Source organism: Rhinopithecus bieti, unplaced genomic scaffold (assembly GCF_001698545.2).
Source record: "Rhinopithecus bieti isolate Rb0 unplaced genomic scaffold, ASM169854v2 scaffold_9237, whole genome shotgun sequence".
In the NCBI taxonomy this organism is placed as follows: domain Eukaryota; kingdom Metazoa; phylum Chordata; class Mammalia; order Primates; family Cercopithecidae; genus Rhinopithecus; species Rhinopithecus bieti.
The window spans coordinates 682619-698892 of record NW_016806263.1 but is presented as its reverse complement, the minus strand read 5'-3'; the positions used below and the strand labels follow the sequence as shown (position 1 = coordinate 698892).

Genomic DNA, 16274 nt, shown 5'->3' with positions numbered 1-16274 from the left:
AAAAAAAAAAAAAAAAAAAAAAAAAAAAAAAAAAAAAAAAAAAAATTTGTGATGAACTATCTTTCTCCCAAGAACTGGCTGAGGAAGGCAATGTCTGACAAACGGCAAGAGTTCAGTGAGTTCTGAATGAATGAATCCATGAATGAGTGAAGGAACAAATCAACTTCGAATGACAATCTGCTCTCCTAACTGAATTTGCTACAAATCTCACCAGCCTAATGAAGACTGCTACGGAAATGGACACTCACTAAAATCACAATATCAGTTCCCACTGCACTCCAGCTTGGGTGACAGAGTGAGACCTCATCTTTAAAATAAAAATAAAATAAAATCACAACATAAGAGGCTACAGCCATCCGGAAACCATTTAATGGAACCCCATGTGAATAAATGCATGGTCGAGTCATCTGAGAAAATGACATTTATGTTTTTAAGCGACCAAGATGCCACAGTCAAAGGCAAGAAACCATTCACGTAATTAACCATCAAGGACTATACTGAGGAAGTGCATTCTTTCCTTGAAAATAAATTTTTGAATGCAATCAAAATCAATTTCCTTTCCTCTGGTCCTCAGTGAACAAGAAACAGAGCCCACTCTTTACATATAACTTGCCCAAATAAATTACCAGCATTGATAAATGTTCAGCAGTTCCTTGCTCTCTGAGCAAAATGGGGTATGAAAATCTCACCCTCTGTTGGACAGATGTGGTAATTGTAATTTTTTGGAACTTGTTTGTTTAAATCACCACTTGCCATTAATATTCATTTTTCCCCAATTGGTCTTAAATTCTTGGTTCCTATGTAGAAAGAAGACAAGTCTGTTTTGGCTCTGCCCAAAATCAGAGTTCTTTCCATTATGTGCCAAATAAATAATGGGAACTATCCTCCATTGTAATTTGAAGTGGCTGTCGTCTCATAGGTTTAACTCACTCACTTATTCTGTCATTCATCCATTCATTAATTCATGCAGTAAATATTTATTTACTGTGTGCTTTTCAAGAGTGGCACTAAGCTGAAGTTACAGGTGCATCTCATTTAACCTTCACAAGTACCCTAAAATGTTGGCATTATTGTTACTCAGATGTTACAGATCAAGAAACTGGGGTTAAGGTAGTTTAAGCCACATGTCTAATGTCATCTCACACGCCTAACATCCAGCAGTTACAGAGGAGCAAAGACTCAAAATGAATCTGTGTGGATCCAAAGTCCATGAATTTTATCTCTATCTCAGTGGATGGAAAAAAAAAAAAATGAGGAATGTTTAGGGAAGCAAAATCACTTCATGGAGGATGAAGTCTGCAGGGCCAGCTGGCCATGCCTTCTGAGAAGGCTCAAGAGCTTTAAGCAGTGGCCAGAGGAACCTGTGCCTTTCCAGGTTTCAGGGGGACACCATAAAGGCATTATTCCTAGAAAAAAACACACACTGGTCTTAAATTCCTGCGCTTGAAATCCCTTTCCCCATGTGCTGCAGTGCACACTCTTTGCATGTAACTTTTTAAAGTGGCCACATTCCTGACATGGTAGTTACTAAGTGTGGTGTCGAGATGCCTTATGCATATTATCAAGGAGTGATTTTCCCAGAAACATGTTTTAAATCATGTAATGGGATATTAGATAAAGACAAAGAGAAAATAGAGAAAGCATGCTTTCAGAATTCCTAGATAGCAAGCACAGTAAAAATACAGCTGGGTGAGGTCGAACCAATAAAAAGCAGTAGAAAAATAGAAACCAGAGATAGTGAACCTACTTGGGCCCCTTGCAGAATTTCTCTACCTTAGGGGAACATGTCCAAATACACAACACATAAAAACACATATTACAAGACAAAATTGAAGAACTTAGTCAATACTGCAAAGCTATTGGAGCTTTCAGGAAAAATAAAGGAGGTAAGGAACGACAATGTAAAAGAGAAACAGCAAGTGTAGAAATGGCTCCACGGAGGTGTGGATTTGCGGTTCTTCAGACTATCTAACGAGCCTTGGTGACTGAGGAAAATAAAAACACAGAGAGTGATGACATTTCTTAACACAACTTTTCTCTTTTTGGAGAGAGAAATGTGCTCCCAGCAGCCACGGAATACCTTTTGGCTAGTGTGGCCATGAACGTGTGTGGTCCCACTGGAAATCCTCATTCCAGACAGAGTACTAAAGTCAAGATGAAATAACAAGTGTGTGATAGAGAATTACTGGGGACCCCTAGCCCCAGACCACAAATAGTAGTTAAAAAGTTGATGAAAATTTCATCTGCATTGTCCTAGATCTCAATCTAGAGAAAGCAATGTGCTTATTGGAATCCAGTCTAATAAGAACGCCCACCAACGTGTTATGGAGCATTTTCAAAGGGATGAAAGCACTGCCAAAAACTACATGCACCATCCCATCAAACCCTTACAGTTCAAATAAGGCCACTTAGAAAGGAATTAGGTTTTTCTCTAAGAAACAGGCCAACAGAAAGTGCTCTGAAACAAGGTAGCATTTTAGTAGTTACACCATTTCCCCCACTAACCTCCAAAGCCATGCACACTTACACATAGTTTAACCAAGTGTTCTGGAGTCTTTAGCCCCACATATTCTTAATCACTGTTCCCCTCTCTACTCCCTTCATCTGCTCACCACTTACCAGAAGTGAGAGTGGGTTTCTGCACTTGAATGTTGGGAGCAGAGCCTAATCTCCTCAGTCCTGCATTTCAGCAGGAACTGCTCATCAAAGAGGTCGTATGGACTCCCACCTGGCCAGGAAGCCTCGGCATCAGGCTGTCCACATCGTGCATTTGATAAGTCCTGCCCAGTGGGAAGCCTTTTCAATGCATAGAAGCTATGGTGAGGTCAAGGCCATGCATATCAATGATAATAAATACTGATCATTCTATGCTTCAAATGGTCCTTGGCTCTTTGATTATAACATCTCATTTAATTTTCACAAGCCAGTGATGGCAGTGTTTTTTTTTGTTTGTTTTGTTTTGTTTTGTTTTGTTTTGAGACAGAGTCTCGCTCTCTCACCTAAGCTGGAATGCAGTGGTGTGATCTTGGCTCACTACAACCTCCTCCTGGGTTCAAGGAATTCTCCTGTCTCAGCCTCCCGAGTGGCTGGGATTACGGGCGCAGGCCACCACACCCGGCTAATTTTTGTATTTTTAGTAGAGATGGGGTTTTACCATACTGGTCAGGCTGGTCTTGAACTCCTGACCTCAGGTGATCCACCCACCTTGGCCTCCTAAAGTGCTGGGATTACAGGTGTGAGCCATAGCACCCAGTGCAGTGATGGGAGTAATATACTCACTTGCACATGAGAAGATGAAGTCTCTGTTTATCGAGCAAAGCATGGATTAAAGCCCAAGAATGTTTGCACTGAACCCTTGTGCCCTTTCTCCTACACCATCCAGCTTCTCAGCCCCGCATCGCCTGCTGAGATGGGCCTCAGGAGATCCTTCTCCATGTATCTCTCCTAGCAAGGAAATATTTTCTGAATGAGTTGTGAACCACATATTTCCTAAAAATGTGGCCAATGTGGACCTGGACACAGGTTAGGTCGACTGAGAAGCATATTACCCAAATGGTGGTTGTGACTGTCATGAGGCGGAAGAATAGTGTGAAGCACAGTTCTGCTACATGCCTAAAAGGAGCAAAGGGAAATTAATATTGTGCTTGAAACTGACAGCAAGTGATCAACCTAACCCAAGACAGAGAAGGAAATAGCAACACTTTATGCTGGACTTAGAAATGCAGAGTAGGTGCACAGAGGGCTTCAAGGAACCTGATGCTTGGCTTCCTTTCAGATAAAGGAAAGTTATTATTTGGGACCCTTATTTCTGTTACCAGAAATGTGTGTGTTGATAAAATCATTTATTTTCCCTTAGCTATGGCACAATATAGGAATAGGGTGTGTATGTGTGTGTGTGTGTGTGAGAGAGAGAGAGAGAGAGAGACAGAGAGACAGAGAGACAGAGTGAGTGAGTAAGCTGACTTTAGAGTCAGGAAACCTGAGGCTCAGCCTCACCTGTGGGGCACCCACCTAACATCTCTGGCCCAAGTTTCCATTTTTAAAAAGGATCCTTTTAGCCCTAATGTTCTTTATTCTACTGAGCGGCTGCCAGGGAACTGTCTACCTCTGATTCTCTTCTTTTCTAGAGTCCACCTTATCCAAAGGTTAGAACTTCCTCCGCGGAACTGCCCACTTCTCCAGCTGCCAGAGTAGCACCTTCATGGTGCTGTCCAGGGCGGGGACAGGCAAGTGGCCTTAGGGAGGCATGGGCCAATTTCTCACATAGTCTAATAACCTGGCCCATCCTGAAGCTCTCCCCACCAATTACCACCTATCCCCTAAGAAAACATCAGTGGCTTCCACCTGCCCAACCATATCTCGCCTGGGCGGACACTCCCCCATCAGGGGAGTGAAGGGCTTAGGAGATGAGGCACGTGGAGGAAGAGGGTCAATACAGAGGAGTTTTCTGCTTTCTGAATGCAAGGAACAATATATCACTCAGAACATCATTATCTCTTGAATTATTATACTGCCAGGACTTTTTTTCCTATTAAAATCTATCAGAGTGGCCGGGCGCGGTGGCTCAAGCCTGTAATCCCAGCACTTTGGGAGGCCGAGACGGGCGGATCACAAGGTCAGGAGATCGAGACCATCCTGGCTAACATGGTGAAACCTCGTCTCTACTAAAATACAAAAAACTAGCCAGGCGAGGTGGTGGGCGCCTGTAGTCCCAGCTACTCGGGAGGCTGAGGCAGGAGAATGGCGTGAACCCGGGAGGTGGAGCTTGCAGTGAGCTGAGATCCGGCCACTGTACTCCAGCCCGGGCGACAGAGTGAGACTCCGTCTCGAAAAAAAAAAAAAAAAAAAAAAAAAACAAAAAATCTACAGAACAGCCAGATCCTGGCTGCACTTTGGGAGGCAAGGCTCGGGCTGGTGGATCACTTAGAGCCAGCGACTTAGAGACGCAGCCTGGTGCAACATGGTGAAACCGTCTCATACTACAAATGCAAAATTAGCTGGGTGTCTGGTGGCAGGTGCCACCTGCATCCCTGCTACTCGAGAGGGAGGCTGAGGCGGCAGGATCACTTAAAACGCCAGAGGCAGAGGTTGCAGTCAGCGCAGATCACACCACTGCACTCCAGCCGCGGGTGAGCAGAGTGACGACTGTATCCAAAAAAAAAAACAAAAAAAAAAAAAAATATATATATATATCATATACGTATACTATATATATATATATCTCAGATCATAACCCAGAGTCTGTTTGAGCATGCCAGTGGACCACTGTGGGTCAATTTCTTTCTATTCAAAAAAGTCCAAAGACCTCAGTAAAGGATTGCTTTGCCAGCAATTTATTTGATGATATAAACTTTTCTACAAATGTCTATGCATTTGTGTACTCATTTATTCCTTCATTCAACAAATATTTATTGAGCTACCTATTATGTGTGAGTTCCTGTATTAATCTGAGAATTCAGCAAGTAACAAAACAGAGCCCTCATCCACATGGAAATAACATTCTAATAAGGGATGACATACAATAAATAAATAAGAAGATGCCTATTACAGGATTTGTGGCAACTTAGAGATAAAGTATCATAGACCCCAAAGGACCCCCTAAACACCAGCGATGGGGAGGAAGAAGGAAAAGTTTTTTCTAGTAAAGGCTAAAAAAACACCTCAGCTAGAATATCTCTTATTTCATATGTGTGTAATTGCGGATTTTTTTTTTTTAACAAATACAAATGTAACAGCCAAATCTTATTTTCCTCATCAGAAAAACAAAGCTTTCAGCTTCCCTGGAAGCATGAAGGAAGAGCTGCAGCTTCCAGCCCCAGGACAGCCAGGCATCTGCCCAGCCTGGCACAGCATGCCTGGACCTCGAACGGGTTAAGGTGGCAGCGCCTGAGCTCAGAGCGCTGCATAAACAGTGCGCATCAGGCGTTCTAAGCAAGCTTCATCTTTCTTGTCTCCCAGTCTTGGGCTGTCAATCAGCTGTCACCAGCCCGCACATCAGCAGTGTGTGCACATCACCAGGCTGTCAGCAAGGCAGCTGATGAGACTCGGCTCAAGACCGTCAATCATCTTTGTTTCTCTTCTCCACTCGGGAAATATTTTGGCTCAGAGAAACAAAGAAACCTGGGCAACAATGGCTGGTAGTCAGGCATTTACTCCTGTACATGGAGATAAGATCTTAAACTGGCGATGATCATGATTCACTCCCAAATGATGCTGGGGTGGGATGGACAGAGGGAAGAGCCAGAATCTGTTGTATTAGGACATATTTTAAAACTGTAATTCTAGTTCCCTGAGCAGTCCCTGATGGATTTCCGAACCAACAAAGCACAAGAACATAAAATAATGATAACTTGAAGTTATCTGAGCTTATGCCTCAGAAAAAACAAGGTGGCTCAGAGGATGGATGACTGCTTGGTTAGAAATTATATGCCATTGATCAGGCAGCTTTTTGAGGAGGGAGTAATTGTTGGACTGCTGAGTTCATTTATCTCCCAGGGACTTCTGAAACACCTCTTTAGGGCATGAGGCTGCTTGGGGGCACCCACACACCGGAGAGCAAGTTAACTCAAGGACCCCCTGAAGTAGGCTTATCAGTGCTTGCACCAGGAGTCACTTTGTTGAATATAAAGGTCCTCTAAACAGCCCATTTTCTGATATACTGCCTGCCCCTCCTCTCACCCAAAATATTGATTAGAAATGTCCCACATCCTTAAAAGTCTATGAGACACAAATATAAAGAGATGCGCCTGGCAACCAGTTTCAGTTGGGCAGAAAGTCCACTCCAGGCTGCTCCTCCCCTATTTAACACTATTGCAAAATCACCATGTGCATATATTAGCATAATTAATCAGTTAATTATGCAACTGATGCTACTAGTATAGCTGTTAATAGTATGCAAATGGCACCAAGTTGCCTAAAGCTTCCCTGAGTTTTGTTTTAATTGTTGTTCCATAGTGGCTTTGAAATAGATTAGCAACAATCAGAGCTTTCAATCACATGTATCAAGAACCCTATTACCTGTCAATTTTTCAAATGTTCTGGATTGACTCATTCATACCATGACTGGTTCATCATACCACGGCTGGTTCCCTCATCATTTCAGTGTTTGTGACAGTGGGGATGTTTTTCCTCTGATGGATTCTTTCCTACGTGCAACATTGATTTCTGAAAACGCATCTCTCTCTGATCTAACTGGACATTAATTGCTTCTGTGCTGATGCATCTATGCCTCCTGGTCTGATAGCACAAGTAGCAAATCTGATCTCTGACAAGTTGGCTGAACCTAATCAGGACAGATCAGCTGTTACCCAAGGTGCCACAGGCTGTAATTTGAGGATCTTTACAGAGTTATCACTAGCCTGAAAGACAAGGAACTATAATTCTGTCAACACTAATTCCAAACTGTATGTTCAAAGCAACTGTGGCCTCCCCGCACCCCCAAAAAAGATAGCACTTGTCAAATAAATACCTGAGATAATTGATAAGAGGGAATTAGAAGGATGTGGCTGATACAGTGACAGTGGGAATTTTTTTTTTAAGAACCTTCAGAAGCAGAACATTGAATGTCAAGTGTGAACCGTCAAGGATAAAAGAGGGTGGCAGAGAAGCGATGCATGGAAATTTTCCATCATTCCGCTCCCACTCGTCACTGGGTGACTTGGTTCATATTTGCCTTGCTCTCTAAACAGGCAAATACCCAGACGTTCTAAGCCTCGAAGGAAATCTCTCAGAGCCAACTTGGGCTGCCACCCAGTGACAATGACTTGATAGGAAGCAAGAACATTGTCAGGAGTGGAGGTATTATTGTCAGGCTGTCAGCTCTGTGCTATTCTCTGAAGACCCCTGTGGTTTTCTTACAGGCGCAAAAAGAGGAAATATTAGAAAAATAAACGTCTTTCTTACTGTATCGCTTTGGTCCATCTTCCAAACAAAATGAAAGGGTTAATGTGGCATCATCTTCAAAAAATTCAGTGGCAAAGGCATCCCACCAGAGGTTGTCGCTATCCTGCAAAGAGACAGATCATTTATTTCACAGGGGAAAGTGGAAAATATCTCAAAGAGGAAAAGAAAACGGAAGAGAAAGAAAAATTCAGTTGCTGCTTGCTCGCTACTTCATGTGTATGTGTGGGTGTTCTAGGAAAGGGTAGGTGGGTGGTGGGTGGTCACTCTTCAGATTAATTGCCTCAGTTGGGAACCAAGTTTCAATTCAATAAGTGAGCTCAAACCTACCAAATAAAAATTAATTCTCCAGTACATATTTGGGGAGATTTAATAAATGTACCATAAAACACAATGTGACGTTTTTTGACAAAAGGGTTTTGCATTTAATGTAAAATACATGCGACTTTTTTTCTCTCTCTCTCTCTGTTGTTTTAAGAGTTCATTTTTATAAATAGAAACCACAATATTACAACCAGGTTAAACATGATTTTCAAACATAATTTAATCAAAAGAGATGTTCCCAGCTCTACTGTTTGCAAATATCCCTATAAAAGATAGAGGTACGGATACATGGATGGATAGATTGATAGAGAAGTTCACGCACAAGAGATTGTCACATATATATGGACTGTTCTTGATTGTTTTAAGGGGATAGGCAACCACTAGCTTGTTGTTAAAAAGAGTATTAAAAATAGAGCAGTTTAGCAGAATGCAGGCCATCCATATGAATTCTGTTTGTTTGTCTTGGGTTGAATGTTTCTCCTGCTCATGCAGAAAACACTTTGGAAGTGGCCCAGTTTAAGGCAGTTAGAATCGTTGTTAATCTCCAAGGGGAGAAGACGGCCCCCTCTCACAGTGAATTAAGAAGGTTATACACAGTGTCATATTTACAGCAGGAATCACATCCCAGCCTAATTCTCGGTATAGGACTTGATTTATCCCCAAATTCTTAAGCACCATGTTGTTTCTAGAGAATTGTAAGTTGAAGACAAGATGCATCCCAGCTGCCTGTCAGACGGAAGGGGAGACAGAAAGGGAATTGCCACTCCCCATGTAATAGTCCCACTGCCGGGTCCTGGCAGAGATACCACAAGCCTCTCTTCTTCCCATTAAGTTGTTCTGCTTATGACAACATTAAGTTGTTGTCACTGGCAGGCCTCAGGAATGAACCCTCAGTCCCAGCAAGAATAATTAAGGAGCCACGGAAGATTGATGCCGTCCTCTCCTTCAGAAAAGAAGAAGCTCAGACAAATGAATTTTTGTGTCTCTCTTTGGCTTCCTTCCAATCACCATAGCAAAAGCCAAACCTTTCCTCAGTAAAACAGGGTAGATAGGAAACCACCGAACAGCAATGCATGGATCCACGTACAAACTGGTCTGCTTTGTCTCCTTCCAGAAACAAATATGTATTGGGCACTTAACTATGTGTAGGCCTTCAGAATGCACAGCTGAATAAGAGACTGGTCCCTACCCTCAAAGGGCTTAAACCCACTAGCAGAAGACAATCACATGAGCAACTAAACAGGCAGCTTCGCTCCACATCTGAGACCATGGCACACGTCCTCAATGCTCTGGAAGCTTGCGGAGCTTTTAGAAAACTCAGTAGGCCTGGAAGTGGAGGAATCTGCCAGGGAAAGAAACCCTATTCAGAAGACTGGATACATTTGTTTATTTGACTTTAAATCACTACACAGATGGAAAAAGAGTCACAGTTAACACTTATTGAGTGTTTACCACATGCCAAGCACTAGTCTAACGACTTTATGTGTATTTTCCTACTTAATCCACACTACGAATCCATTTCTTCTGTGTGTGTGGTTTTTTTCTCTTCAATACAAATATAAGCTTCTTGTACACAGGGGCTTTGTTTTGCTTGCTACTTTATCTCCCAACCCCCAGAACAGTGTCTAGCCCAGGATATTACTCATAAAAGCAGCTCAGTGAATGCATGAAGTTGCTTTGCAACTCTACTTTGCAACTGCAGAAACCAAAGCTTCGGCAGTAAATGTCACCTGCTCCAGTTCACTCCTCGAATAAATGTCAGAGATGGAATTTAAACTCAGACCACTGGACACCGCCGACCTACCCATCCTCTGCTCTGTACAGCAACCTGCTACATTTCCCTGACAGTCTTTGAGAGGCAGGGGTTAGAGTTCAGCAAGAGGGGAGAAAGAGTCGAAAGGGAATATTTAGTCTCAGGTTGGTTTCTTCTTTGAGCTCCTTGCCTTGTTGCGCAGACCTGTAGCCAGGACTCAGGCTCAGGAGACTGCCTGGTGCTTCACAGTAAAGCAGTTGGTAATACATCATGGCAGAATTCAGTCCTGCAGGCAACACTGCCTCTTCCCAGCTATTGAATTTAGCAACTTATTCTACCTTCCCCAGCCTGTCTACTTATTTAGAAGCAACAATAACAACAACAATAGTAACTATCTGGCAGCACAGATCTGAGGATTAAATAAATAAGTATGTATAAAGTGCTCCCCAAAGGGAGTGAAGATCAATAAAATGTTCAAGAGATAAAATCTGCAGGAGAGCACTCCAAAGACAGTGAAGATCAATAGAATGCCCTTTCCCTGCCTCTCTCTACCATCTTTAATATTATATCTAGGGCAGGAGGCATTCTACTTTATAAAGAACTGCATTGAAAATGAACTTTATGGCCAGATGTGGTGGCTCGCGCCTGTAATCCCAGCACTTTGGGAGGTCTAGGCGGGTGGATCACCTGAGGGTCAGGAGTTCGAGACCAGCCTGACCAACATGGTGAAACCATTATCTCTGCTAAAAATACAAAAATTGGCTGGCCGGGCATGGTGGTGGGCACCTGTAATCCCAGTTATGTGGGAGACTCAGGCAAGAGAATAACTTGAAGCTGGGAGGCAGAGGTAGCAGTGAGCCGAGATCACCCCGCTGCACTCCCACCTGGGTGACAGAGTGAGACTTGGTCTCAAAAAAAAAAAATGAACTTTTAAAAATAGTCTGTTTATAAATCAGCACTTTTCCCGATCACTTCAACCATTAGCAACCCATTTCCCTGGCAACAGCATCTGTCCACAACACAGTTAAAAATCTGAATGAAAATGTATTACTTCTCGTTTGCTTTGCTCATTATTCAGAGGCCCAATGACTGGATCCCCTCTGTATTAATTCATTCTCACACTGCTATGAAGATATACCCAAGACTGGGTAATTTATAAAGGAAAGAGGCTTAATGGACTCACAGTTCAGCATGGCTGGGGAGGCCTCAGGAAATTTACAATCATGGTAGAAGGGGAGGAGAAGAATAAGTGCCCAGTGAAGGGGGAAGCCCCTTATAAAACCATCAGATCTCATGAGAGCTAACGCACTATCATGAGAACAAGATAAGGGAAACCACGCCTGTGATTCAGTTATCTCCACCTTGTCTCTCCCATGACACATGGGGATTATACGGGCTATAACTCAAGATGAGATTTGGGTGGGGACACAGCCAAAACATATCACCCTCTATTTTCTGATAATCTAACTCTTGGTCTCTGACACTTCTGCTGGAAAATGAACCAGTGAAAGGCAAAAGTCAAGAGAAATGCTGGCTGATCTGAGGTCACTGGGAGAAAAGAAAGTACTCAGGTTACAGTGAGGTTTGAGGAATGTCTATGGGCAGTGTTACAGGTTCCAAAGGGCCTGGATAGGTACATGAGTTTTGGCAGAAGTTGAAAGAGACATAATGATCCAAGAATGAGAAATGTCATACGATTCAAACTAGTTTCAGTGGAACATGGGATAAGGCAACTTCTCAGGAAATTTCAGAAGAGGTTTGCTGGGAGAATGGGCACATTAGGTAACCACACATACACACAAAATAATTGTTTCGGTCACAAATCTTGAAAGAACATCCTCGATATAAAAATGTAACATTTAAATTCACAGGGCCAGGCATATAATAGGTAGATAAAATAATATTTTTGTTTGGCTGATAGAACACATTAATAGATAGATGGATAGATGAAATTTCTTATTGTGGCATCACAAACTCAGCTCAGGAAAATCACTCTATAAAGTTGTCCAGAGATCTTGATTGTGGACCCTACTTTGTCTGTTGGTCAATAATTTTAAACTGGCATAAAAATGATGTTCTGTGTATTTAAACTGTAATTTTCAATCTCTCCCCACATGCAAACACATGCACACACGCACACACACACACACATACACACACACAGCTTTTGAATTAGTCTTTAGTTATGACAGAACAAATATTTATTTAGGAAAGGAATAAAAGGAGTAGAGATTTAAGACAAAAATTACTAAGTGTTGGGGATCGGCCATTCCTGTGTTGGCTGTATATGAAGGAAGCTTATTACGGAAAGAGCACATCGTTGGGGGCCCTGGGTTAATGTTAGTATCGTAATCCAGAATTTTCTAAGTACTGTAGATGTATCGAACCATTTTATATTCATAACTACCCTAATTGCTACCAAGGGGCAGAGCAGGCAGCCTTATAGAGAACTTATGTCCTTAACTTCAATGTTATATTGACCTACACAGGTGAATTCTGCCTCTTAATAGCTGGATGACCTCAGTCAACTCACCTAATTTCTTTGTGCCTGTTTGCTTGTTGGGTAAGTGAGAATAATAATCTCAGTGGGCTGTGAGGACTTAAGAGAAACTGCCCAGAATATAGTAGTTGTTCATTATATGTCAACTATTATCATTCATCGTTATCTCATTTAACCCTTAAGATATTCATAGAGAATCTAAAATTCAAAAAAGGCAAGCCACTCAATAAAGGTCAGAAAGCAAGAAAGTGATGAAGCTAAAGTTCACGTAACAAGTCTGCCTAACTCCAATACATGCTTTTTTGTAAATAATTCTACTTAAAAAGTTATTTCCCACTTTAGGTTGAAGACCAAAAATGGTTTACAAGAGTTAGAGGAAGAGGTCAGCACTGACTGGAGGAAATTTCCTCCTCAAACCTTTCAGAGTTCATACCCTTTTTCTCACCTTCACATGGTGTTCCTAATAATAAATCTCCTTTTGGAACACTTCTTGCTTCCATTCTGTTTTCTGCTATAGTTCCTGAGATCAGTTAGGTAATTTTGTAGGGGTAATGCGCATAATAAAGAGATTAGGGGTTTAGGGAGTGGCTGAAATACAGCTAAGACCTCTGCTGAGTCAAATGGAAGTCTCTGGCTGAAGATGTAACAACTCTACTGGTAGAAGCTCAGTTCTTGGTAACACAGCTACCTCATGAGTTGTGAACAGTCACTCCCCACCCCCCAAAAAAATCATTCCCTCCATTTTCCAAGTTTTAATTGTCAGTCATCTAAAATGGTATGGATGCTGCAACACAGAGGACACCAGCACTCTGCTTGGCCACATGTGAGGAAGAGAAGGAGACCATGGTCATTTGAAAGAAAAGGTACTAGTTAAAATTGTGCAATTTTATGTACAGGCTAGCAGTTCCACCTGCTGACCGGAAACTTAGAGCCAACATCATTGGAGAAATCCAAGAACCACAAAAATGGCCCATTCTCCTTTTGGACCTGGCAATGTGGCCATGTTCAGCAAGACAGCCAGTACGAGACTGCGTGAGTTAAATTATCAAGGCTGTTTTGATGAAGGATCCCATAGAGCAGCTCACTAAATCTGGTTTCCGCTAAAGTTTAGAGGCGAAGCAGGGTGCAGCTGATCATTCTCACTCCACACACATAATCATCACAAGTCAAACTAATTTGGAGATTAACCAGGAGGTGCATTGAGACTGACCAGTCTCATCTTTGCCCAAAAAATAAAGATCAACCTTTTGCGACTTCCAAGTAAAGGGTATAGAACATGCTTTTAAAACACAACCATAAGTCTGACATCTTGATCCCAGGTGTACTGGGTGGCAAGCACATCTGGGACTGGCAGATATAAGAGATACAACATTTGGTGTGTCTAAGCTAAAAGACAGTCTATCCAGAGAAAAAACATTCTTACCACACCAGAAAGGAGCCAGCGTATGCAGGAGCCCTGGAGTTGGCCTCCCAGCAATGTATGGGAGCCAAGGGACCTCCAGCAGTTCACCTGTCAGGGTCAAGGGCTCCTTGTCAACTTTTTGTGCCTCCCTGCCTTTGCATATGTCATTTTTTTGACCTGCAATGATGCAGTTTGTGGACCCCTCTTTCACTGTCTTCTGTACTAGGAAATCTTGACAACTATACTCCCAATAGGGTGTATATGAAATTATCACGGAATCATCACCTTGTAATACACATTTTCCTAAACTTCTGACAGCTCCAGTAGACTATGTTACTTAAGGATACAGAATGGGCATTATGTATCCATCCTTAGCAGGATTCTCCTATAAATTAGTACCCAATAATGGAGTATAAAAAAATGCACTAAACAGATGATAAGGCCCTACCCACACAGTGAGTGAGATTCTTCCTCTAAAATTATAGGAATCTTAAAATCTAACCTCAGTAGCTAGGGGCCAAGACAGCATTTGAGAGAAGTCTTCTCTATGTCACATCACTGTTATCTCATCTCACAACAACAGAATGCCCCAGACACGCATGTCAGAAGTTCACGTGGAGGAAGAAATTTAAAATATTATCTCACACCTACACTGCCATGCTTTTGAGCCACCTTTGGAGTATTATACGTCTCAGTGAAATGTTGGTTAAGGTTGCTTGTAGTACATGAATGCACTTGACTGGCTGTCATTAAACAAACCAAATTTTACTTTATTAATTTTAAAAATAGAGAACAAAAGAGGATATGATGAAGACTCATGGGCCCATTACCCAGAATTAACAATTATTGCAATATTATTACATTTTCCTTTTCTAAAGTAATTAAATGTTACAAATAAAAATAAATGTTCTGTCACCATAACCTACTCTGTTTTCTCTCTCCTCCCCAGATCCCCATACACAACTGTCTCATGAAAACCACATGGATCTTCCTAGCCTATCTTTTATATTTATATACATGCATGATTCCATTCATATACAGTCCTATTTTGTTCTCTCCTGTTCCCAACCCTATCCCTCTTCACCGAAAACAGGATCCCAGTGCCAGGGCTGCCCCTCAGCATCTTTAACTTAAGCACTGACAGGTTACGTGGGATTTTTGCCAGAGTAATTATTTTTCAATTCAACAATAATGAGAAATTACCATGGCAACCACTTGTCACGTGGTACACATACACCCCCTCCAAAGAATGAACCATACTTAAAGCATCTATTCCTGAAAATGTGTGTGGTTTTTTTTTTTATTAAAATAAACGTAAACAGGTCAAAGTGGAGAGCGTTCTGAAGGGGTCTGAAAGCTGGGAGATGGGAGGGCACGAACTTTCTTCAGTATCTTGTGGTTCTAGAAAAAAATGAGAATGTCTCATCTTATAACCCTATTCTCTTGTACACACACACTTAAATAACACTATTAATTTGTATCTTACTATTTTAGTCACTCCTGTTTTACGTGCATCAGCTAACCTTTCTCAGAAGATACTGAAGAAAGAAGAAATTTGCCTGAAATGACCGAGGCAGAAACACACTTGCTACACTTGCTCTCCCTACATTTCTTTTTCTGCCACATCCAGATATTGAGAAAGAAGACAAAAAAAAAAAAATACCCCAAATCCCATGCCCTCTACCTTTCCATTACATAGAGTCCCTCTCACACTGAAGGAAGCTCAGTCCATTTATATTCCAAGACTGTAACTGTGTTTTTGATTCCTTCATCACAAGCCACCCTTTCTCCAAAACCAAGTGTCTATCTCAAACCATGTTTATTTTGAATCAGCCTTACTTAATAATAATAGTCAACAGTTACATGGCACTTATCATATGCCAGCTACCATTCTGAACTCATTGTGCACTATAAACTCCATAAAACCTCACCATACCCTACAGTATAAGTAGCATTATTAACCCCATCTTATAGATGAGAAAACTGAGGCACTGAGGAGTTAGATATTGCTTAACATTACACAGCTATCAAGTTGCCAAGAAAGAGTTCAACCCCAAGGACTCTGGCTAGCAAGTTTAGACTCGTGACCGTTCCATTATGATGTTCCTTTATTCAAAACAATATTCCCTAAAATATCTGTCTTGTTAGTTGTTTCAACATCCAGTCAACGCCAAGTGCACCGAACGTTCGGGTCTCTCTCTGGAACAGGCAGCCCAAAGCAAGGATTTCCATCACACCTGTGGAATCCGGCTTGAAGACACACAAATAAAAGTAATAAGGTAAGACCATTTGCCCTTACCAGCTGGTAACTGCACAGGCATGAAAAGGATGCAGAGAGGGATTTTAAATCTCCCTTTTTTACTTACCTTTATGGGATTTTTTTTTTTTTTTTTTTT

General features: G+C 41.8%; 1 protein-coding gene across 17 annotated transcripts in view; it reads right to left on the bottom strand.

Moving 5' to 3' along the window:
- LDB2 (LIM domain binding 2) overlaps positions 1–16274 on the bottom strand; it is a 411922-nt gene that overhangs the window by 258275 nt on the left and 137373 nt on the right. For all 17 annotated transcript variants that reach the window (XM_017875333.1, XM_017875336.1, XM_017875322.1 and 14 more), the window contains one exon: positions 7903–8005. In XM_017875333.1, coding sequence (XP_017730822.1) covers positions 7903–8005 — 103 coding nt within the window. The remainder of the gene's footprint in view (positions 1–7902; positions 8006–16274) is intronic.